Raw genomic sequence first — 26,091 nt, 5'->3', positions numbered from 1 at the left:
GGGGTTGGATTTTTTTTTTTTTAAATTGTTCCTTTTTGCAAACCGCCTTTGAAAAGTTTTCACTATCAACATAAATGTTGATTCAACGCCATCTAGACAACACACTCTGAACAGGTAAACATCAAATCATCCAAGTACCTGGATGCCTGTATAAGAACCTGTTGGAGATACATGAACAATGCCTTTAGTTTTCAGCATTTAATTTCCATTGCTTTTACTGCTCTAGTCTATGAGATGAAGTGGCACATACAGTGCTTAGTAAATCCAGTATCAGAGTAAAATAAATGTTCCATACTTGATCCTCAGTTTTCCAATCCTGATCAGTTCCTAAAAGCACAAGGAATGATGGCATCTTTGCCAACTTCTATGCATTTGAGTTTTTCTGGCCTTATAAGTTAGCAGTTGCTGCTACAGAAACTTCTGTTTGACTTTCTGGCTGACTCCATTCCCCCAGAAACATGGGCTGGAATAACTTTCCGCATACTTTTCCAACATTCTCCAACATGAGCGAGACAATTAACATTAACATTGAAGACTTAAGAGTTAAAAACTCTCCTGTGATGGGTTTAAAGAACAAGCAGAGAAAAGCAACTTTCCTTAACTTACAGAAATGTTCTCACTCAGTACAAGGATTCTCACCAATTATCTAGTTTCTTTTGAGTTTGCAGCTGTTAAAGCAATGAACTAGCCAAGTAACAAGAAGCGATATGCTAGCAGCCAGTGAGCATATAGCTCAGGTACAGTAACAGACATAATAACAAGACTAGGCAGTAATGTATATTCTGTGCCATAAGAGCAAATACTGTGAAATCTAAAATATTTTTTCCTAATGGAGAGTTTCAAAACATACCTAAGATGTTCATTACATAGTACCTCAGTTTATAAAACTATGATCAAGAAAGGGATTTCTTTTGGTTGATTTCATGGCTATATCATAACTAAACCAGTAATTTCTAACCTCTTGATTCCTGTTTACTGAAAGAATCTCTAACAGGTTCGGTTTCCATCACATCCAATTACACCAAATTCCGACAGAATAGTAAATCTGAGCTCTTACCTTGGATTTAACTTGAAGGTGGCTAACCCCATCTGGAAACAACCCCTTCTGATCCATGTTTGCTGATACCTACTAAGATTAGAGCTGTATTTTCAGTTAACTTCAAAAAAGTTAAGGACCTAACTGCATTATCTCTTTAGAGAAGAATTTAGGGGAAAAAAAAAAACAAAACCACAAACATATTTCAAATGTTGACTACCCTTTCCACAATTTCCCTTGAGGAAAAACAAATCCTCCTTCAACTGACATTTGATAGCTGGGGCTGAGTCCCAAAGCATTTCGACAAGAACCACCATGGTGGCATTCTCTTAGATAAAAAACAAAAGGCACAAATAATCAGCAAGGACAGGACCTTCGGAAGACATTTAGTCCATCTATTTGCTCCAAGACAAAACCAGACCCAGACCCTACACAAAATTGTCTAGTGTCCTTCCTAACAGATGCTTCTTTCACACACAAAGCAGGTCAACCTAACTTGCAAACAACATAGCTCCAAGATGAAGGTGTCAATACACAGCTCAGCTGTGCTGAGGCAACAGTGATATGCCTCCATCTTTTTTTCAATTTACTGAATCACTAGGGGCTTCCACTTTCAGAAACTTTCTGATGTTCTGTTGCTTTATTCAAGCTATGTACATGTTGCACACCACCTCCTCTTCGGAGAACGATGAGCTGAACCACCACAGTGGGGCTTGCCTAAATCGCATCGTTCATATCAGTAGTTTGCTGGATGATTCTGCCTGAACACATCAACAACGGAGGAATCTTGTTTGGTGGGTTTTATTTTTGTTTCTGGAATAGCCACACCACCTTCTCCAATGCAGAATGAAATCAACAGCAGCACTTTTCTGTTAGCAACTGCATCTGCACAGGGGTTCTGGGATAAAACTGTACAGTACAGTTAAACACTAAACATATTGTGCAAATTAAGTAGTTTGATTATTCCATGCCATTTGTCCTTTGAAAACCCACAAATGACAAATCTGTAGACAATCACTCTTCAGTTTAGTCTCTGTATCAACATTACTTATTGGGGGAACAATGTGATTTCAGAACATTTAAGATTTCGTCTTTAATTTAGCTTGAACAAACATTTGTGCTGTTCCTGGAACTCTCCCAGTAACTTTCTAAACTTTTAACTTCTAAAACTGTGATATCTCTTAACTTGTGCCCTCCAGTGTTAATGCATCTAACTTTGCACAGAGTTAACAATACTTAAAGCCTGCTGCATGTTTCCTTCTCTGACACTAAGAACACCGCATCTATTGCTTCCTACTATTTCCTATGTTCCAGTTTTTCCTTGGCTTCGTACTGCTTTCCTGCTCTTTGTTCTTGCCAGTCAGAGGTTTTATAATTAAAGTAAATAAAAGGTGAATGCTGAAAAACTTCCATAATTTTATTAGTAACAGCTGTTCATACATAGTAGCATTTGAGTGCAAGAACAGACTCTTCCCAAGTCTTACACCATTCAGCAGGGCAAGAAAAAATGCTCGGTGTTTATAGCATTCTATTACTGCAACAAAGCTAATTACCATTAATCACACATCTACCTTATAATGTTATTTCACACCTTCCTGGGATTAATTTTGCAGAGATTGTCATATTATTTCAAAAGAAATGCTTTCCCCTATGAAATTGCCACTGCCATTATACACCAACAAACATAATTTGAAGCAGCTAAAAAAGCAGAATTATTTCTTGATTTTGCAGCATACACTCAAATGTCCATTCTAAAGAGATTCTTCTTCTCATATACTTTTCCCTCCTGCACTAATTCAATATTGTCAATGTAAAATACAAATGTGGGGTCACTTGGATCTTTGACATATGAATAAACTTAAATTAGTCAGAATTCTTTGACTATTCAGGCCCTCAGCTAGCTCCTATTAATTCCAGTGGGTTTGGATCACTCCTAAAGAAGTAAAACCAAAACAGCAACAAAGCCTTTTTAATGGCTGCAAACAAAATATCCCTTTGTGATGCACTAAAATAAACAAATATATTCTTAAATACATTCTAAATATATGTTCTTCATATGTTATCACACTGATAGCCAGATGATGATTTGTGTTTTCTTAAAAAAAAAAAAAAACAAAAAAAAAACCCCAACCCCAAAAGGTATTTTTATATATGGACATATACATCTATATAAGAATACATCAAGGTGTTTTGCATCCAGAATGAAATTATATTTCCTTAGAAACAGCTTCTACTAAACATGAAATATTTACCAATCTAGTCACAACATGTACCAAGATGTACATTAACTATTTGTTCATTTTACAGTTCTAAATATGTACTGTGGTAACTACCTAAAATTATTTGAAAGTGTTGAGTGTGAGTAGGACAGACCAATACAAATACAAGTCACAGGAAAATAAGGAAGCTTGCTTGTTTCTCTAACTGAAAAAAAAAGTTATATAAGACCAGTGTACTCCACTGTTGGCTTAATGGACCCACTGCCTCTTCAACTTACCTACAGAAAGTCTAAGCCTCTGCTAATTCACCAAGTTCTGCATGTAAATCTTTAATCTGGCTGACACAGGTATAATAAAACAAACGCATATATATCCTGCATGCTTGCTGGATATTCACCTTATGTTCGAAAGCATCTTTCCACGTATGACTGGTTGCCATTCACGCTAATTCAAATGGCTTATCTTCTACCCGTTTCCTTTGGTAACCCACAGAGAAAAAAAGGACACTCACATTGTACAACTCTCGTCACTGACACATCTGCTATCTCAAACACAAGAAACACCTAGCCCTTAAAAACCCATGTTCTGCACATGACACAATACCAGCAAGTATGCCACAAAATAGCAAACGCTGTCACACACCTCCAGTACTTTATTTGACCAAGGTTTATAGATATGTAGGCATAGCCAGCCAGCTAGCACGATACTGCCAGATTATTTTCTTAGATACTCAAGGCATTTCCCACTGAGAAAACAGTGTCTAATATAAATATATAGAGTGTGCAGGCAGAGTATGTCCAGGATTGAAGGTTTGTGGCTACAGTCTATCACAGAGGCCCAAATGCTGCTTTCTGAGACCATACAAAATTTCCATGGACAGCAGACAAAATGATATACGTAAGAACTAGAGCACATGGCTCTTTCTACTTAACACTAAATATGTACGTACATGCTTAAAATACAGGCATGAGGAATACTGTACATTTTGTTTGGCATATACCAATATAAAACATAAAAACACCTCTTTTTTTCCGATTATAAAAACAATGTAAGTGTTTTTACAGCTAACGGCACACAATGGATGAATATTAACAACTGTAAGCTCTGGAGAACAATCATAGGGTTTTCAAAGTGTTCAGCAGTAATGAAATCCAGAAGAATTTGGAAAATACATGACATTAAAACCAAATTCAGTGGAAGACTGAATTTGTTCCAAAGTGCCTTAAAACATTACAGCCAAGCTGTGCTAGCCCAACTACTACCATGTAATATGCTTCAGTGTGTATTTCTGAATTCTGGCTTCTCAGAATTACAACAGAAAAAAATACTTTGTCCTGTTCTAATCTGTCCCCAAAATTAAGCAATTATGTACAATAAAGTACCTAAAAGTGCTATTTTTATGTTTAATCACAGAGTTTATTTTTAAACTAATACTAATTAAAAATAATCTTACCACAGTAAAAGTTTCCCATAAATTACTTAGTATTTTAAATTCTTTGATCCCATGAAAAGTAAAGAGATATCATTATTAATACACTAAAAGGGCATACCAAGCACAGCGTGTGTGTCACAGTAACAGGAGGAAACTACCCCACTTCGCAAGGAAGTACTGTATCTTTCAGAAGTTAAGGGGGAAAAAACCTTCTCTTCTGATCCAAAAATGTGATTTTTTTTTCCCTTATATTTGCTACATATGTGCATTTGTATGTATGTTTACATAAAATAAAATTAAGCAACGCTAGTAATTCAAGGTTTGAGGGGGAAAGACATGTAATGGGACAGTAAAGGTCTATTCACTTTTTTAAAGAAAGATGACTTTAAGCAATTTCAGGTGGTTTTCGTGCCACCAGCCTCACTGTTCTTGCTGACTATTCTTCTACTCTGAAATGGTTTTGTCTGTCTCATAACCATGTGAATGACCCACACAAATAACACAAACTTAATAACCGAGCAACTGCCTATGCTGGGGAAGCACTGAGAGTGACTAAAAAAAAAAAAAAAAAGTGCTGTCAGATACCTAAAATAAACCCACTAATAAAAAAAATTTTCCTCACAATTTGTTTATACATTGAAACTTGAATCTCTACCCAATCTCATGACTCTAACAGTGGTTGACCAATATACTGCATTTTACAAGATGAGATCCTGAAGTGTTAATCCAAACAGCTGCACATGCACACACACTTTCAGTCAAACATATGACAGCGGCTGACAAAGCAAAAGACCAAAAATCTGTGCAGAGTAACAACTTCTGTACTGGTTTCATTACCCCTTTTGGTCTCTAATACATCATGCTTACACCTTCACAAGCGTGTCAGAATTCTTGGTTTGCACTGATGATGATGAATGCAAAAACCTTTCATACAGGCACTCAACAGTTTTCCCCAATGCGTTCTACAGGTTGGCTTCTCCCCTCCTCTCCCTCAAGTCACCACATACCATTTGGTCCAAAGCGATGCCACTGTTGGACCCCAATCTACCACCACCCACCCTTACGCTTCACATTACTGGTGGGAGGACCTTGCAAAGCAGTACAAGCCCTGCATTACTGATCGCAGAAGTGGATCTCCAAACTCCTTCTCCGGGTAATACATATTGGTCTCAGTAAATTTCATACATTTTTTAAAACTTGGGAGAAGCCTCTAGCACTACTGCGAGAAAAATCAGGAAAATACAGAAACAATTTGGACCTGAGTAACAAGTCAAATATGCCAAGTACCTCTCCTGAAGCAAATGTATATCATTAAGTAATTGTACTTAAACACGCATAAAATTAAACAAAGGCAAGCTATCTATCCCCTATTTTATCTTCTTTGTGAGTCTTGAAACAGTCACAATATGCACTTCCATAAACCAAGATCAGGCCAAAAGGAGACAGAACGTTATTACTGGGAGTGCGGCATCTGTCCCCACCACTCCCTTCCCAAACACCAGTTAAGGATCCCAACACCTTTCTCCATACCCAGAAGACAAGCTGCAGGAAATAGCATATGCATATAGAAGCACTAAAATGTATTCTGATTTTTCCTTTCAACTCTCCTTACCTCATTGAAAAGGCAGTTTACTGCGCCAGTGTAAATCACTACTTTCACATACGTGACAGAAGACAAAAATCTTCAGCATAAACATCCAGCATCCACTTGGAACATCCCCGCTCATCCACACACCAGACAGTGGTGCAGACATATTGCAAGGCCTGCGAGTCCCAGGCAGAAACCGTATGACCACGGGAACTCTACACAATATAGTAGAGCACACTGGATACGGACAGATGTATTTTAATTCAAAAGGCTTATTTTAACACAAGCCAAATTTCTATTAGATAAACATTGCCTCTGCATACTTGCGGCTCTAAAACAACAACCTCTGTTTTAATTAAAGAGAAATGACACAATAGATTTTATTTCCTGACCAGTGGGTGGATTCTGAACGTATTAAAGATCCCGTCACCCTCATGCATACTTCAGGTTACTCCTCAGCTTTGCGTCTGCATGTGGGGCTTTAGGGTTCCGTTTTCGTTCTAAAAACCGGTCTACAATCTGAGCTTAAGCCCCTTATCCCAGTTTACCTCATTAAATAAAAATCACCATAAAAAAATGCAACCAGTGAGCCAAGAACCTTCCCGAGGCTCGCAGAACAATGCAGATATTAAACCCGCCACCATTGCTCCGCACAGCATCTCCCCCTGCGAGTCCCTTCGTTAATCCACTTCCTTGCCATCGGTCTCCCACACGCACCACCGCCGACATTTGCCCCCCGCCCCGCACCCCCTCACTCACCCGCCATCCCTCCCCCCTCTCCATTTTGGAAGGCCGTCCCCCCTCCACTGCGAGCCCACCCGCAGGCGCCGCAGCCGTTCGCCCCGCCGCCGGCGATGCCCACGGGCGAGCACACACGCCCCGCCGCGGCGGGGGCACGGCCTGCGGTTCCCGGCGGCGGCGGCGGCGAGCGCCCGCGCGCAGCCCAGCCGGCCCCGCCGCCGCCGCGGCCCCGCCGCCGGCTGCCTCGGCCCCACCACGTAACGCGCCGGCCGGAGAGAGCCCGGGGCGGCGGCAGCGGCGACGCCTGGGCTGCAGCCCCGGCGGCACGCGTGCCGCCGGCGGCCCGGGGCGAGGCGGCCAGGCCGGGCCGGGCCGGGCCGAGCCGGGCGGCGGCAGCAGCCCGCACTCACCCAGCAGCAGCAGCTTCAGCTCCCGGCGGGCGTCCCGCTTGTCCCGGCGCAGCTGCCGCTCGATCTCGTCGTTGATCCGCCGGGCTTCCTTGGCTTCCTCACTCAGGCAGCACGCCATGATGGACTCCAGAGTCATTCTTCCTAACTGGTTCAGACACAACCCCCACTCCCCCTAAAATCGCACGCACAGTCACACACACGCACCCCGCCGCCGCCGCACCGGCCCCGGGGGGCACAGGCGCTCTCTGACCCGGGAGCCCCCGCCGGGCGCCGCAGGGCAAGCGCAGGCAGCTGCCTCGATGCCACACAGGGGCGAGAAGAGGCAGGGCCGCTGGCGGCGCGGATCCCCGCTCCGTGCCGCTGACACCCGCCGCTGCCAACTCCTCCTCTCCTCTAAATCATGCACCAAACAACATGGAAACATCCACCGCGGCGGCAGCAGCGCTACCCAGCCGAGCCGAGCCGCTCGCCACCGCCGCCCCTCGCCCTGCTACTCCCCTTCCCTCGCCGCCGCCCGCAGCCAACGCGGTCCCCGAGTGTCCCTGGCGGACGACACCCCCACCGCACTCCGACGCGACCACCCCACCCCTCCGTGGAAATGCTAATGCCCGCTAATCCCTCCCCCCCCTCCGCACACACATTTCCCTGCCGCTCCCCGTGCCCCGGAGCGGGAGCCCAGCTCCTGCGGAGTGGGCCGGCCCGCCGCTGCCCGGCGACCTTCGGCGCTCGCCCGGCGGGAAGCGCTTCCTCACGGCCGACCCTCCTTCCCGGCGCGGCGGCCGCTCGCCCCTCTGGCGGGGAGAGCCGCTGCTGGAAAGCTGCCGCGACTCGCCCCTGCCCTGCCAGTAAGGGCGAGAGAGGGGGAGGACAGCGGGCAGCCGCCGGCGAGGAAGAGGAGGCAAATAGGCAGGCAGGGGCCGGGCTCGCCCGGCTTTTCAATGGCTCGGCTCCGCGGGCGTGGCGAGGCAGAAATATGGCGGACCGTCTCTCCCGCTGCCTCTCCCGCTCTCCCCCCGCGCCGCCGCCCGCCGGGGGCGAGCGGCCGGGCGGGCCGCCCCCCCCGCCCCCGCGGGATGCCGCCCCCCGCTCCCCCGGCCGGGCCCGGCGCCCCAAGGCCGCCCCCGCCCGCCCTGCGGCGGCGGCGGAGGGCAGGGGAGGGGAGCTGGGGGGAAGAGAGCGGGCGGTTTCTCACGCCAAATGGCTGCGAGGAGCGCAGCCCGCTCCGGTTCGTCCTGCCGGGCAGAGCTTTCCGTAGCGCCAGGCGCCGTGTTTGCTTTCGCTTCCTTTGTTTTTAGTCGGGGGGACACATTTTTATTCCGTGCCCGTCCTGGAAGAGATGACTTGGGTTGGCAGGGACGGGGGGAAAATGTGACAACTGAGAGGAGGGAAGGGACAGGGAGGGGAGAAGCGCCTTCGCCTCCTTCAGCCGGAATGGAAACGCGAAGCGGGGCACGCGTACACCACCAGGCACTAGCGAGTTTCTACACCCGCCGTCCCGACACCCCGCCCGAGGCGTCCCGTCACGGGCAGGGGACGGCAGGGACGTTCGCCACAAAAGCGGTGGGACGCTTGCCCGCCTCACGGAAAGGCACCAGTACGCTGAAGTGTATACTCTGCTGTCGTAACCTCTGTTCGGCCGGCGCTGTTGACTGCCACCCCTTGCCCCAGTCCCAGGCCTGCTCGCCTTCCAGTCCCAGTCCCAGTCCCAGGAAAGCTGTCCTCGCAGAGCCGCCGGTAGCCCCCCGGGTGACAGCACACAGATGGGATGGGCTGGCACAGCTTCTCGGTTTTGAGGGTTCATAAACACCTCGCAAAATTCCCACCCCTGCCCTTCCTTTGCCCACCTGCATATTAAACTATATGTACCTGGGAATGTTGTTAAAATCTGCTGGGAAACTCGTACTAGCCTATGCAGTGGGTAGAGGGGCACATCGCTCTCCCATCTTCTACCTTTGGGTGTCACGTCCTTTCCAGCACCTGTTGACATCTGTTTTGAAATTCACATGCTCTTGCCTAAAAACCTTCGTATGTACTGACAATATGAATTAAGTAAGGTCTGCCATAAAGCGTTAAGGCTAGGATGGAATTAAGAAACGAGAATAAAATAATCAGAAAAATAATACATTCAATCAATTTTTAGGGCATGAAAAAAAATTAATTACTTTGAAAAATGCATGATTTCCACATAGATCTGTATTCTATTAGTATGTATAATGTATAAAAACAGTTAATACAACTTGGAATCTTTTTTATAATTACATTTCTTTATTCCAGTAAATTAATACATGAGTTTTACTCAAAACTGTGTAATTCTAGTTATTAAGAGTAAATTACATTTCATTCAAAGCATCTTCTCCATTTTAAAACCTGTATGTATGTAGGTATATCTATGTATTTATCTGCCTATCTTGTGGTCCCAGGTGAATGCATTAATATTAAATCCAATAAAGATTTCTAAAGATTGAATTACTGAGACGGCTTGCGTAAAAATGAGAATAAGTAACAAAAGCGGGGGGGGGAGGTTTGGTGAATTTCTTCATGAAATTAATTTTCAACATATATGAGTTTTCTTCTAAAAGCTGGGGCCCAGAAAGGTGAAGACGACTGCATGGTACAGGTCACAGGAGATACTCGATGGATGTTTTGTGCCTAGAACGCTTGTACACAGAGTTCATGTCCGCAGCAACCACATTCTGACATCATGTCTAAAGAAAGGGTATGAATGGGTCGATGAGTTTGCAACCTCTGGGTGAACCGTATCAAAATCCACCCCCAAACTGAGGGCACAGCAGTTCTATTAAAACCTACATACCTCAGACAATACTCTAACATTCCCCAGTAGATGAAGTCTGACTCAGCTTTCTTAACCAACTCTTTTATATGCTCAGTGTAGAAGGCATGAACACAGTGTGTACCTCAAATGCAGAACTGTCATTTAATTTTGCATTTTTAAAGAGAAAAGACACACCAGGGACCGTAAATTTAATCTGTATGCACCGCTCCCATTGACATCACTGGATTTTAAATCTCCACTGAATAAATAGCTTCGAATTTTTAATGGATGAGCCATCTAGTCCTGAATCTGGCATCAGCAGATAGCCATTACACGCTGTTTCACCCATTTGCTTTGTGACTTAGTGGAAGTCAGAAGAACCCCATTATGGACAATTACATGATAATAAACCTATGAGGAAACTTCTTTCCAGCTCTCAACTCCATAATGGTTGGCTTTTGTTTTGAAACATGAAACATCCTTTATAAATATTTTATCCTAATAAGAACTATCAGTAAGTGACAGACACCATTACTGCCCATACAGATAATTATTATCCATAGATACCATCCATACTGTTACCTAATCCTGGACAGATACTTCCTGATAAGCCTCCCCTGTAGCATGAATAATCTCATATTCCTCTATCCGAGTAGTCTCCAGTGCATGGCTCATAGCAACCTGTTGCCTGTGAGACGTTTTAATGTTGCTTACTGCCACAGGAAATTAAAAGTGAGACTGACAGAGGGAGCAAAGTGTGATATTAAACACCTTGCATCTTCAGTATTCTTGCTTAGAAGCCGGCAAAGATTGGGAAACCACCACTCTTGTTTTATCCTCTCTGTATCATTCTTTGCACTAATCTATCCCAGTTCTTAATTTCTTCCTTCCATATGCCTGAAGATATTTATTGTCACTCTCCCCTGCCTCTTCTGCTTGAGATACGTTTTCTGTGACGTTTTGACAGATTCCAAACAGTATCTGAACTTGGTACTCACATGACAGTAAAACAGCAGATCACGTATAGCAACATCGCAGGATTTTCGTAGTTAGTCAGCACCCCATCTTAAGCAATGGAATATCTTGCAAGTGCTTTTTGATTGCCATTGTGCATTAAGAAGATGTTTTCACCGTGCTATGCACAAGTACATCTCAGCCTTGTTTGTGAGTACTTACAGTTAATTTAGAGGCCATCAGTATGTCTGAGTAAAGCAAATTATCCTTCCAGTATGCCATCCTAATCAGGTTTTTGTTTGGGGTTTTTGTTTTTTTTTTTTTTAGAACAACAAACAAATTGTATCTGCAGGTTCTCTACTGTTAAACGAATAACATCTAGTATTTGCAATTTCCTTCAACTGATATAATCAGTTTGTTCCAGTTATGTGTTGTCTTGACAAATCACCTTCTGAAATTTTCCCAGTGTTACTTATTTCAAAGTAAAAGCTGGCTGCCAAGGTCCTAAGTTACAGACTAATGACTAGGGAAGGGTTGAAACCCCTCTTTCTTCATTTGATTTATGTGAAAGTTAAAAAAATTATTTCCTTTTACCTATTTGCATGTCAAGATTCTCATTGGTGACTTATTTCTGAAAAAGTGCAAGAGTTGTTAGGTACTCTTTTGTTCTTCACAGGCTCTCTTGATCCTACCAATTTTTTCTGTCGACATCGGTGGGGGCATGTTCTGTAGAGAAGTACAGTATGCGTAGCATCACTGCCGTACACACTGTACACATCACAGCATAATATAGCACGCTATCAAAAACCTCAGCATTGTTTCATGTGTTCCTTTGCGGTCTTAAGTACCAGATACTCCATTTTCTTTATGAGTTGCCTGTATTAACACTTGGTTTCGGGTGTTTGCCACAGCTTACAAAATTGCAGTGGCAACTCTTGTAACTATAGCCCCTGCCCCAGCCTCAGCCGGTGGCAGGGCAACATCCCACCCCGGCCCGGCTCATCCCGTCTTGTTCCATCCCAGCCCAGCCCAGCCCGGCCCGGCCCGGCAACTCGAGGCGGAAAGCAAAAGGAAGTGGAAGGGAAGGTGTCAGGAAGGCGTTGTTTGCCAGGCACGGCCTCGCGTGTGCGTGCAGAGCCGGACTCCGCGCAGCACGCCTGCTCCCTGCCCACCTTTACGGCTAGACGGAGCATTCCGAAGAAGGAAAGCGGCTGCATGTGGGTACCTGTGCCTGCGTGTGTGTGACGCTAAGGGGAGCGCTCACCTCCCGAGGAACGTTTACCCCCCCACGACAACGTCCCCCCGCCTGCCCGCACGGACGCAGCGACCGCCCAGCCGGCGACGGCCGGCCGCTGCCGACGGGCCCGGGGGCGGGGGCCCGGGGGCGGGGGCCCGGGGGCGGGGGCCCGGGGGCGGGGGCCCGGGGGCGGGGGCCCGGGGGCGGGGGCCCGGGGGCGGGGGCCCGGGGGCGGGGGCCCGGGGGCGGGGGCCCGGGGGCGGGGGCCCGGGGGCGCCCCCTGCCGGCCGGAAGGCGCGCCTGGCGGCCGCCGGCCAACCCGCGCAGCCGCGGCCGGGGAAGACGGAGGGGCCCGGGGGCAGCGCGGCCCGTTTCCTGCTCCTTCGTGCTGCGGAGCGGAAACGGTGGCTTTTCCCCTCCGTCTCCCGGTCGGGGGCCCTGGCGATGTCAGCACCACTGCCTTTCTGCGCCCGTCCCCGGCGCGGTGAGGGCCGCGGCCCCCTTGCTGTTGCGCGGGGCGCGGCAGCTCTGGGGCCGGCCGCCGCCGCGCTGGGTCTGTCCCGCCGCAAAAACAGGGCGCGTCGGCGTGCCGCCTTCCTGTGCCACAGAGCCGCTTCCAGAAACCGCCCTTCGGCGATGGGAGAAAATCCTCCGTAAAATAAGACCTCGTGGCCTGCTGTCCCTCTCCGGAGGTCTGTGCTGACGAGTGGGAGGTTGAGCTCGGGGCTGGCCGAAGGCTCGTCCAGAGCTTATTCGTCCTCTGGCTGGAGAGGGCCGGCAGAGGCTGAAGGGGAGGGAAGGTGCCGTGGCAGCTGCAGGGACGAGGGTGCCACCGAGCCCCCCTGCTAGGCGCTGTGGGTGAGGTGGTTCCTGTCAGCAGCACGCTTTGTCGGTGCGATGGCCGCTGTGGGCAGCAGGCCCCGTGGGTGAGATGGCTGCTGCGGGCAGCAGCACCTGGTGCTGGTACTGCAGGCAAGTGGGACAGAAGAGGCAGAGGGAGACTTCTGCCCTCCATCACCCTGCAGTTCCCACCCCTGCGCTGCACCATCTCATCCTCAGTTCTCTCTTCTGGCAGCCCTGGCCCTCACCAGCTGATTTAACTCCTTAACTCTGGATGGAACTGTGCCTGTTTTACTGGGTTTTTTTTTTCCTGAGTTAGTTTGCTGTTTGAGGAATTGCACTGGCTTCCCAAAGGTTCAGGTGACCTTTCGAGCCCGCTCAAGGGAAGTGGCCTGTAGGCACAGGGTGGTCCAGACCACCCTTTCTGTGGCAATAAGCAGCTAGATCAGCAGCATCAGCCAGCTGTTCCCCTATGGTCTGCACAGGTCTGGTGGAACCGGAAAAAAAACCATTTGATGTAGCCATATGACACAAATTATGTTATTAGATTGGTAGGGTACGAACTGATATCGCAGTACTACAGCAGCTCAGTAAAAAGAGATATTTAAGTGTTCAATATTAGCACCTGCTGTCTCTGTGATGACTCTTGTCCTATTGTTTGTCTACTGTTTTTATCAGAAATGGATGCCAATTATGTATCCAGTCTGTCGTATTGTATTTTTATTATTTGTTAACAGTATAGATTAAAATCTCCTCCCAAAAACTTCTGCAAAGTCTGTGATAAAGTGTTCCTCCCAGGTTCTAGTCTGTGGGATATTAGTTCTCCACCTCTGTGACCTAAATTATAGATCTGTATTTTGGCAGCATAGGAATACTGTCATTTCTGTCAAGATAGATTTCATGTTTATTTATTATGTTCTTCACATTCAAGCACAGTTTTCTTTCAGCTTCTTGGGTTAGCATTATTTTTTACAAGGGAGCTTTTCTTCTTTGTAGGGTTTCTATTTTTGTGCAACTCTAAATAAGTTACTCTTAGCTATTTCATCATGCATACTTATTAACCTATAGAGACTGTATAATGTCTAGTTAATTTGCAGTCGGTAGGGTATCTCATGCTTTGCTGGGTTTTAAGTGTTAATGGCAGTAGATGTTTGGATTGTTTATCTAAGACCTCATGTGTTCTTTTCCTGTTTGAACTTTTACTCTTCTCCTGCAGTCTGCGCTTGGATGTATGCTACCTAATTCTGATTTCATTCAAGTTTCTTAGTATTGTAACTCCATCAGCTTCAGTGGAATTACACTGGTTTTTATCATCATACGCAGTAGTATCAGACCCTGAGCTCCCTTTAAGATGTTTAGCATACATACTGTAATGGTGTGAATCCTCCACTTTGTTCAGCAAATATTTAATTGTACATCCTCAGAAATAGTCTAACCATTACAATAATCTGGTAGGCCATAATCTCCACCTTATAGCTTTCTGTGTCACAAGACAGGGAGAGAAGAGTTACACACCACCCAGATCGAGGTAGTTCATTTAGTATTTCATTGGAAAGTATTATTTGTAATTCCTTCCATCATCCAAAGAGTGTATCAGCTGAGGTTATTTTTTTGCAATCCGAAGTATGTCACTAGAAGAACTATGGGTAACTCCCTTATTGGCCATAATTTTATAATGGAAGACAAGTTCAAAATCAAAGCATGCCACAATACTTTTCACAACCTTACACCAAAGTTTAGTATGTAAAGTGAAAAATTATCATCTGGCATTATATTCTTTCCTCAGTTAAAATACCTGAGGAAGGCCTACTCAAAAGACGGGTATGCAGTAAGATTTGGGTTTTTCAAAAATATTTTTGTATTTCAGTGCAAGCAAAGTGTTCTAGCTGGGATCGAATACTTACAGCGCAGAATGCATTTTATGTAACTGTAAATATAAAGTGATCACCACTACAGCAACACCAGAAGTAAAAATATTTCTGTATTGTTCTGCCTGAATAATTCTATAGCAGAGTAAATAATAATTGGATACTCTTGGTGCAATTCCAGTAGACACCACACACTATCATTACAGATTCAGGTATCATTCAACACCATAAATCAAAGAGAGTCTGCCATTAGCAAAAGATTTAAAGGGACAATGCTTTTTAGTTCTCTCACATTTATACATGTATTTTCACCTGGTGGTCCTAAAAGGTCACAAACATAGAAACAAACAAATATAAATGGAGAAAATTCAGTGTAAACATTAATTTGTATGTGAATGCAAACTGACAATTCACAGCTAGGAAACTGAAGATACCTCTTTCCACAGAACTTCCATATATAGTGTTAGAGTGTGTAAAATCATGAGTCAATGTGATATTTTTCCAGTGAATATGAATAGAAAATAAATACTCCCTTTCATGTAATAGTACTTCTTAAAATTGCCTTTTCAATATGCAATTCAAACACAAATTCACTGCAAGAATTTGGAAGCTTCAGTAATGAATTCTGTACCTTGTACCTGCTTTATATCTTGTATTAATAGGAGCATCAATATCTTTTGCACATTATTACCAAATCTCTTAATGAGAAACAAAAGGAAATGTCTGAGTGGTAAGTGACATAACGATAAAAATTATGACCTGGTCAATTGCATTTTCAGATGGCCAATTAAATGATTTTTGTTGCTACATATAATTTTATAAAATTATAACAAATACCCATCAGGAGACTGTTTCCAGTCTTTTAAAAGTTTTAAAGTTTTAAAGTGTTTAAAAGTGAGTGCAGAGAAGGATCTTAAGACAATGACTAATCAATGTCTTCCTTTAAGTGGAAGTACAGTAACAATGGAGGTATATTTCTATCTTCATGTGAGAATCCATGAGAAGAGCTTGTAGTACTGAGAAAAAAATGGTCCTCTTTAAGTCTCATGTACAGCCATCACAAATACTTGAGGAAAGTAGGATTCCTGCAAATGTATTTAAAATGGAGGAGAAAGCGGAGTTAGAAGATAGCAAATAATTGGCTTCCTTTTGATACTTCTGCAAGAATTGAGGCACTCAGTTATGTACTGAAGTAAAAATGTGGGTTGTATTGTAAGCCTCAGTTTGTAACTATAGTTATAACTTCAGTTATATAACTTTAGTTATAACTATAACTTCAGTTTATAAGATAGCCAGATAGTATGTTCCCTAAGCCAATACGGGATGACTTGTGAACCTGAATTTAGGCACAAATGGAAAAAATTCTCATGCCTAAGATGTACAGCTAATGGTAGTAGTACAGTGGTTGCTGTATATTAGTCAAATTCCCCTGCACTTAACATTGAATTTAGATAGTGCTCTATTCTCTTAAGGAAGATTGGTGAATCTATAATAATATTTGAGGGAATTATGGAAATTCTACAGTAGGGACAAGGATAACATGACTGGTTTCATTTGAAGAGACAGAGAAAAGAGACTTTTCAACACTTACAGAATGCTTCTTTGGACATATATAGAGAGCTGTATAGAGTGCTAAGATGGTTTAAATACATATTGGATAAAAACCATTTATTACCCTGGTGTGGGTATAGTAATGAAGCAGGCTGTCAGGGTGTTGTATTTCTATTAGCTTGCTTCCTAATTCGGTTATATTTTGAATTGTGGCTTTGCGTTATCGTACATAGAATCTAAATAAAAAAAATCTGAAATTTTGTTTTTGTTTTGGTGGTTATGTATTTAAAGAGATTGCAAGAAGTTAATTTTTTACTCCAAAGTAAATTTTAATGGTTTTACAACTTTGAAGAGACTGGGAAATTTTCAGAAGAATCAGTGGTTGAATTTTAGTTGGATACTGAGAACAATTCTAGCTGTATTTTGAATTACATTGCATATTCAAACTTCTTGTATTTATGGCGGAAAACTTTTGCCATGAACATCTGCTTATGCTGAGAAACTAGTCATGATTCTGTGACATTTACCACGAAAAAAGCGTTGAGCTCCCCCTACTGTTGCACTGCATACAAATAACTGGAAAACTTGGATTTTGTTCTGATGGGTAAAATGTCAGTCAGGTGGAAGAAAAATTTTAACAATAAAGAAGTACCATTTTTCAGTTTCTGATAATGTGCTGCTAACTGTGGAGAGAACTAGAGTGTTTAATTTGTTTTCCAAGTATTTAGTATTCTCAATTTTTTTGGCATATGACATAATGTGCATGGGCATCTATACTTCGACATTTAACAGTTTTCTAAGTTCCCTGTGCAAAGATAGGATTTAATGTTTGTGCATGCATACAGTTAATCTTGTTCCATTTACATGTCCTTGAAGAGACTCCTAGATGCTAAAGAAGAAAAGGTACATCTTATGATGATTTCTTTTTGCTTTGAGGAATTATTCTAAGAATTAATGACATGTTGATAACTGTAAATTCTGAAGCTTATGATAATCTCTGGTTTGCGATAATAATCTGACAACATGTATGTGGAAATGGATGCCACAATGAGGCTGATTACTTTATAAGCCAGTAATGCTGTTCTCTCTACAGATGCTTTGGAGAGAAATCGAATCAGACTGAGCCATTGGGTTCGACTCAGAACAAGGTAGAGTTTATTTCTCCAAAAGGAATGCTTAGCTGTGTCACATGGCTAAACAGTCAAGAAGAAATTAACATGGGTGTATTTTGGTATTGCAAGGTGGAAAATCAGAGAAAGAGAAAAGAAATTTGAATAATAAACACTGACAGATACTTCTTTTGCCTTCAGGCAAGCTAGTATTTCTGTATATGCAGCACAAATGAAGAGTGAAAGAGCCAAAAAGCACATGGAAGAGCCAAAAAGGCATACAGATAGAAATGAAAAGGTGCTGTTGGATTGTGTGCCTGGGAGCATACATGTTGCACTGGGCGTTACGAACCAGGGAGTCCTTCCTCCCTTCATTCCCCCCTATGTTTTTATCTAGGTGCACACTCACATGAAATCAGAGAGACTCAGAAGCCTTGTCACACCAGTATTGTATCACAGGGGTACGATGGCTTCCTCGAAGAAACTCTTAACAATGTGAGTTGCATTTCCCTAGGATTGCTTATCTACATAAGTATTTTCAGAAGTAGCTTGTGCTTTGGTATTAGTGGGCATTGGCAGAAATACAGCTTTTTTTATGTGAATTGTGATTAGCTGTTAGCCACAGACAGAGTTCCAGGCAGGACATTTTCCCGTGACTTTTTAATTTTCTGGCTTTATATAAATTTCAGTTTTATTAGCTGTATTTCTTAACTTTGGCAAAGGCTTTTCAGTTCTCCCTCCCCCGACCCTGGCTTTTGGTTTGTCGGTTTATTGCCAAAGTAAGGGTTGAATACCCAGTCTCAGGAGTCAAAGGAGATTTTATGGGTGGAGGCAGAAGTCTGTCGTGTTTCAGAATAGTTGGAAACCCAGGCTAGATGTCAAACATAATGTTGAAATAAAGAAAAGTTAGCCAGTGATTTACTGCTGGAGAGTCAAATGCATTTTATTTGGTTGTCATGCAATTGCACTTCATAAAGGGTACACTAGAATGTTGCCATGCCACTGTTCATATGACAGGCCCTTCAAATTCAGGACCCATACATATGAATCACAACAAATACATGCACAGAGATATCAGAAGGAAGCTGATGACCTTATGTCAGTGATACTGTTGTTTCTACATGTATTGTGGATGAAGAGACAACCAAAATGAGCCTTTAGGTTCCGTTCAGGGTAAGATACAGTTTATTCCTCCAAAAGCTGTAGAAGGGAACTGAGGCAGATGTCGTGCTTGAAGATCTGTTTGCTTAGCAAATGCACAAAATGTTACATGAATGCATCTACATCTTTTCCTACATATAAAGCCTTACTTTCTTTTCTTGGCTGTTTTGTGACTGCTAAACTTTACAAATATTTACTTAGGGCTCATTTTTAACCTAGAATACAAATAATCAGCTAAAACTGGTGAAAGAGAAGCCCTGTGGATATACTGAAAAACAGAATTTGGCTCCTCATGTAGTTTGTCGCACAATGTACCAAGAAGCAGTGTTTTTCATGGGAAGAATATCCCTTAGGAGCCTGGAAATCTAAATGCATCAGACCAGTGGCCTTTAATGTTCCCCTTTTAAGGCTTAGTACAAAAGTGCATTGCACACCATTTGTGTTGCAGTTTTGCAATTTGCTTGGAAGAAGCTTAAGACATACTCCAAGATTTAATTTGGTGCCTATAAGAAACATGCTTCATTTCTTTGCACAGAAATGGCAGTGTCACTATTATCCTGTTTCAGGTAATTATAAATGGCTACCCTTCCCCTTCACTTCCTGATGTTCTTGAGTCAAACATGTATTCTATTTTTAATGACCTCAAATGAGCTGTCACATGGAAAAAGGGCCTAAGCACAAGTCGAGATTACCCTAAATGTGTTCTGGCATGCATACCAATGATACCAATACCAATGCAAGATTTTGTGCATCATGACGAGGTTTTCAGGTGGGTTTTTTTCTTGGAAGTAACCAAACGATGGAGAAACATGAAAACAGAAACATGCAATCTTACCAAAGTAATGTGCAAGTTGAATTTAAATTTAGGATTTTTGAAGGGGGAAAAAAACTGATGTAGCATTGTATAGCACTCTTCTCTTAAGACACTGACTTTTTCTATGCAATTTTCTGTGTTTTACTAATTTCTTTACTGTTTTTCTTCTTATTAATTGAGCGCTTTGGTATGTAAATTATGGGTAGAGGCAGGAAGTAGTGCAAGCAGTAGTGAAGTTGCTGTGTCAGCTTTTTTACATCTTTAAGCTGTTGTAAAGAAGAACACGGTATGTATTTGCTTTACTGAACCAACTGCTGACAACTTTATTTGACATATGTTAAGCCCTGTATTACATTGTCTTTAAAAAAGCAGTATAATCTGCAGCATGCTCAAACTTAGAATCGAAGTCCAAAACTTACCTTTTTTCAACTATGTGTATCAGATGTTCTAATGAAAGACATAATATTGTGGAATCAAACAGGGAGTCAGAGGTAGAAAACATTCTATGCAATTAGAGATTTTTTAAAAGGTTGCAAGATTTTCCTTTTATTTGAGGCAGCAAATGGTAGTGTGCTAACTGTGAGTGGTTTTTGTAGCACTTGGTTCAATCATTTTTCAGCTTAAATAAGAATAAATTTTCATCAGTCCTTAGAATCAGCGCTCTGAAAATAATTTAAATGTTGGTCTGAAATTTGTGGAAATTACATAGAAATCAGTAAATATTGGTGCATTCATACAAGTGATGAATTTAATTTACTTTCCCAGATGGCTTTCAAAAAAGCATGATTTATTATTTTTCCAGACAAGTGATTGGGGAGCTCCCCTATACTGCAATTTGTAATAAATTGACTATTCGCAAAACTACTTTTTGAGGTCCTTTATGTTATTGTCATGGCAAGTAACAAAGAGTTCTCTAAGAATTAGAAGTCTGATCCATATGCTTATTCAAGTTACAAACACAATTCACTGAATCTAGCTTTTTAATCTCATCATGTCCAGATTTTTTTATAACATAATTTCTGAGTTCAAGATCATCATCAGCACTCATGATTAAAGCACTTTTGTCCATTTATTAGAAAAAAAAAGGGTGTTAGCCTGTCTTTGCACATAGACTGAGCTTTATTTGGGGTTCTGTACTGTCATTACTTTAACAGCTGCAAAATACTGATGTAGTGGTTACCTCAAGCGTATCCATCCTCATAATGTTTCTGCTAGACTCTTCATAAATGACTGTCCTGGTTTCGGCTGGGATAGAGTTAACTTTCTTCCTAGTAGCTGGTACAGTGCTCTGTTTTGGATTTAGTGTGACAATACTGTTGATAACACACTGATGTTTTAGTTGTTGCTAAGTAATGCTCATGCTAGGTTAAGGATTTTTCAGTTTCCCAAACTCTGTCAGTGAGCAGGTGCACAAGAAGCTGGGAGGGAGCACAGCCAGGAGAGCTGACCCGAACTAGCCAAAGGGATATTCCATACCATAGAAAGTCATGCTCAGTATATAAACCGGCGGATAGCTGCTCGGGCATCGGTCAGTTGGTGGTGAGCAATCGCATTGTTCATCACTTGTATTTTCTTGTTTGTTTTGGTTTTGGGGTTTTTTTTTCCTCTTTTTTTTGGTTATATTCCTTTTCATTACTATTATTACTATTTTTTTAATTATTATTGTTAGTATTATACTTTATTTTACTTTAGTTATTAAATTGTTCTTATCTCAACCCACAAGTTTTACTTTTTTTTTTCCGATTCTCCTCACCATCCCCCTGGGAGTGGGGAGGAGTGAGCAAGCAGCTGCGTGGTGCTTAGTTGCTGACTGAGGTTAAACCATGACAGTGACGTTAAGGTGGTGGTGTTGTACACAAAAAAAAATAGGTAAAATTCTCTAGTATGTCATATATATTGGTACTTATGCTTACATTTTTCTGTGGAGTTCAGAATTCTTCTAATGAAATCACCTTTCTTTTTTGCCATTCTGACTTCCAAAAAATAGTTCAGCAAACCCTTATTTCTTTGGCCTCATAACACCACATACCATCTATTCTGCACTGGGGTGTGGGGTGAGGTGAGAGCGAGCTGGTGCGGGGATCTTCCTGGATCTCAATAAGAAAGGCCCAACAACCAATGGCTTAATAAGATAGCTGCTTCAAAAAGATTAAGGAGAGGAGTATTGACAGTGAGTAACATCTTATGTCCCCTCAGATGCTGGGCACCCCATGTTCATGCAGCATCAGGCAGAGCCCTGATGGATTTTCCCACGGCACACGGCAGAGAGCAGATCCTGTCCATGGGGAGAAACTCTCCATTTCAGCCATTCAAGGCCACATATAATTTACTTACAAGAAAACTCTTTTTCTAAAGGATATTCCCGTGAGAACTCCTTGCCTAACTTCCTGTTCGGTAAGTGCGAGGCCACAGAGCAGGCATAACCGTGGTGCTGAGCAGGAGCTGCCCGCCGGCTCCTCCAGCACCCTGCGTGGGCTGGGTCCGTCCCACAGCCAAGGGAGGAGTATGGCATGGCACAGGTCAGCCTGGGGGCCATGCTTGCTGTGCGGCACCTGCCCCGGTTAGTTGCTGGGTACAGTGGTCTCCCAGTCAGGATCAATACATTCCTCCCCTTGATCCACATATGGTTTACCTTCACCAAATATATACCATAATTTACAGATTGTATTAATAACACATGGGCATCACAAGTACAGGTTCCAGTAGAGCAGACACAGCCTGTTCAAGATCACCGACTCCTCAAGTTTAGTGTCTTCCACAGGGCTCCCAATACAGCATCTTCTTACACTCTTTTCAAAGTAATCGTGTTGCTCATTTAGGCATTTGTGATAGTTAATGAAAAAATAAACCAGCTAAACCAAAATGGTTTATTTTTGCTCCCACTTTGTGGTCTTATTAGAGAGATAGGTCTCCAACGTACATGAAGACATTTGTTTTTAACCTCAGATCACTCACAATTTTTCTGTCCCGTGTATCACATAAAGTACAATTTAATGGAAGTTTTAATTAGTTTTCCTGCTGCTAAAGTACACAGTTAATCTTTTTCTTTTACCTTTATGACTGCTATCCCTCTCTCTCTTCCTTGTATGAATGGAAAAAAACAGCTCCACAGTCTCCCTAAGAGCTTTATCAAGTCCTTCCTCAAGGCTTTCATCTGATAGAATACTTAAACAGCTGACCATGCTGAGAACAGCCAGTTCTAGCAGTGAGCTGAGAGTACTGTTTGTTACTAGAATTCTGTGTTATAAACTGTAGACCCTAGTTACTACCATTCGCTTAATCTCTGTTACATTCCATTTTTGTCTCCCTTGCCCCATTTGGCCGCTTTGTTCATGTTGCATCTTTTCATGTGTTAGTACCAGATCTGCTTTATAATGCATGAGGATAGACAGCAATGAACAGTTTAGGAGTGCATGTCCTTTTTTTCTGCAATTCTATTTAGTGTCGAGAACATTGGGATTCCAGTCCTAATTGATAGTGGTTGTAAGAGAAATACTTATGCGAAGCCCTGTGTGCTTATATAGGTATTTCAACAATACAAGTTCTCTCAACGAGTACATTTCCTTCTCTCTGCTGTGGCAAAGCCCTCTCTGTATTCATGTATACCACCTCAACAGGAGTAGAACTGAATTCAGAGAAAACTTCAACCATGCTGCAAATAAGCACAGAGTAAGTCACTTAGCAGTTACATGGATCACTCTTAGTAAAACATCACCATCAGTTAGCAGCTCCCTTATTACTAAGCAAATGTGACTTGTTTGATTCAGGCCATTGTTTCCTTCATCAGCATTTAGAATCATAGAATCATAGAATCATAAAATCATTTCGGTTGGAAAAGACCTTCAAGATCATCAAGTCCAACCATTAACCATGCCCCCTAAACCATGTCCTGGAGTACCCTGTCCACTCACTTTTTTAATATCTCCAGGGATGGTGACTCAACCGCTTCACTGGGCAGCCCATTCCAATGTTTGACAACCCTCTCAGTAAAAAAATTTTTCCTAATATCTAACCTAAATCTCCCTTGCCTCAACTTGAGGCCATTTCATCTCGTCCTATCTCCAGCCACCTGACAGAAGAGACCAACACCCACCTCACTACAACCCCCTTTCAGGTAGTTGTAGAGAGCGATAAGGTCTCCCCTCAGCCTCCTCTTTTCTAGACTGAACAGCCCCAGATCCCTCAGCCGCTCCTCATAAGACTTGTAAGACTTGTGCTCGAGGCCCCTGACAGGGGGATCTGTTCTGCTTCTGGCTGTCCGTTTTTGGACTTCCTTTTAGCACCTACCACCCTCAGAACCTGTAACAAGCCCTCTCCTTTGAAGGAGCATATTCAGTAGACACATTGTGTTTAATATTCTCCACTATGACCAGTTTTTAAAAACATTTCTAGAGAGTTAATTTGAATTTGTTATTCAAGAATTACAAGAAAGATCATAGAGATGAGTTTACTTTTACACACAGACTTTTGTGGCCACATGCCACCAGGTGAATTTTTATTAACTTTGACTAGTCATTGTGATACTAAGATGTAAAATTAAGCAAAATTACAAAGGCATTCAAGTGTGCTGAATTACCTTCTGATTAAAGCCTCACACGAGACTCACAGAGGTTTTGTTTCATGAGACAACATTTGAAATCAAGGTTTACCTTTGCAATAAAAATATTATTTTATTTATATCCTGTTATCTGTATTAGCATGAACAGTTTAATATTTCAGAGTTTAAGAAATGTTCATAACATGTTCTCTACTGAAAAAAATGCAGCCTTTAATTGATAAACTGCATTAATGCAGGCCATAAAGTGGACATGGTTTTTGTCCCACTAAGAGCAAAGTCTAATCAATATCTGTTTAGAAATCCTGACTATCTACTCCTTAAGTAGAAATAAATAATGAATAGCAGTACAAACTTGTTTTTAAATATTAATATGTAAATACGTGTGAGGAGTTCAAATTAAAAAATGGTATTTTATGGCATATGATACAGCAACAAGCTGCTCTTCTTAATCTCACTCATTTTTTGTTTCTTCTTCATAAAAATAAGTACAAGCTATGATGTGAAAATTGCAAAGCACTTAGCTGTAGACACCACTTGTGTCAAACAGATTTACATACATGAATAAAAGTGAAATTATTTAAGTGTTTTGCTAAATAAGTACAGGCTGCAAAGCTAAAAGCCTAAGTAAAAGGCCTTGTCTTGTCTTCCTAACAGTTTATCTCATATCTAGATACTGGAGAATTGAAATACCTGACTGCTGGTCTTAAAGCTAGCTGTACCGTGAAAAAAAAAAAAGAATCTACATACAGAAAATGCCAGTTGCGTAGTTTAAAAAGCAGACAGTCAAGCTTCATCTGAAAATACCTTTCTTTCCTTAGGATAATTCTGAATATAAAGAAACAGAGATAGCGATGTATCGCAGAAGAAGACTCAGAGATCACTCAGACAGATCTGATCTAGTAGTTAGTTTATTGAGTTCTAAGCAGTAAATTTAGGTATGTAAAATAGTAAGGACAGATGGATTGGCGGTCGATACTCTACTATTTACTACACTTCAGGTTAGTATGGGATAGAAAGATTATTGCATAAGCTTACTACACATATCTTAAACGTTACATGCATGCTAGAAATGTCACTTACCAACCCATCAATGCCTGGTGTCAGGTAAGGGATCTCTCAGTCTCGAGGGGTAATCCTGAGAGGCATCCCTACTCAAGGGGAGATCACTGCCACGCAGCCAGCTGCTGTGGAGGGAGAGCTCAATGGACCCTGATGGCTGATTTATAGTGTAAAGTCATATTTTCTGCTGTGTTAATGCAGTTTCAGCTGCTTATCAGCCCAGTCTCCAGCCAAACCCGTTTTTTGCGTTTGGTGCTGTGTTCTCAGTGATAGCCTCACACAATAGGATTAACTTCAGTTAGGCCTACTTGCTGAGCATCTGCCTGGACCAAAGTTCAGTTAGCTCAAACAGGAGTGCATTCATCACACGATGTAGATTTGGGTTATTTTGCAGGATCATGACTCACTAGACCACACTATAGTCTCCTGTTGCTGTTGGGGATTCAGTATAACCCCTTTCATAAATACATGGAGCTCCAATTCATAAGAAATCATTTTTGCTTCCACTGCTGGAAGCAGATTCCAGTATCTGGCTGCTTAAATGGCCGGGGGCTTCCTCTGAGGTTTCAGCCTAAATGTATGTGTTCATGGGCTCCTTATGTGCCACATAAGGGATACAGGGATTCGTTGGGACTCTGCTCCAGGTCCCTGTCCAGAACCTTCTTTTGGATCCATTTCTAAGGTACTTTCTCATAACTTTTAATTTGTATTTATTTTATTCTAACATATTTTCTCAACTGA

General features: G+C 42.6%; 1 protein-coding gene across 2 annotated transcripts in view; it reads right to left on the bottom strand.

Annotated features, from left to right (window-relative positions):
- The window catches only part of LOC128136359 (guanine nucleotide-binding protein G(q) subunit alpha-like), a 137,647-nt gene extending 129,206 nt beyond the window's left edge, over positions 1-8,441 (bottom strand). For both annotated transcript variants that reach the window (XR_008233339.1, XM_052775756.1), the window contains exon 1: positions 7,427-8,441. Coding sequence is in view for 1 of the 2 variants with exons in the window: in XM_052775756.1 (XP_052631716.1) it covers positions 7,427-7,562 (136 nt within the window). In the remaining variant the exon portion in view is untranslated. The remainder of the gene's footprint in view (positions 1-7,426) is intronic.
- Positions 8,442-26,091: the final 17,650 nt, after the last annotated feature.

This window comes from Harpia harpyja, chromosome Z (assembly GCF_026419915.1).
Source record: "Harpia harpyja isolate bHarHar1 chromosome Z, bHarHar1 primary haplotype, whole genome shotgun sequence".
In the NCBI taxonomy this organism is placed as follows: Eukaryota; Metazoa; Chordata; class Aves; order Accipitriformes; family Accipitridae; genus Harpia; species Harpia harpyja.
Note: the sequence above shows the minus strand (reverse complement) of the source record. Positions and strands in the feature narration are given on the sequence as shown.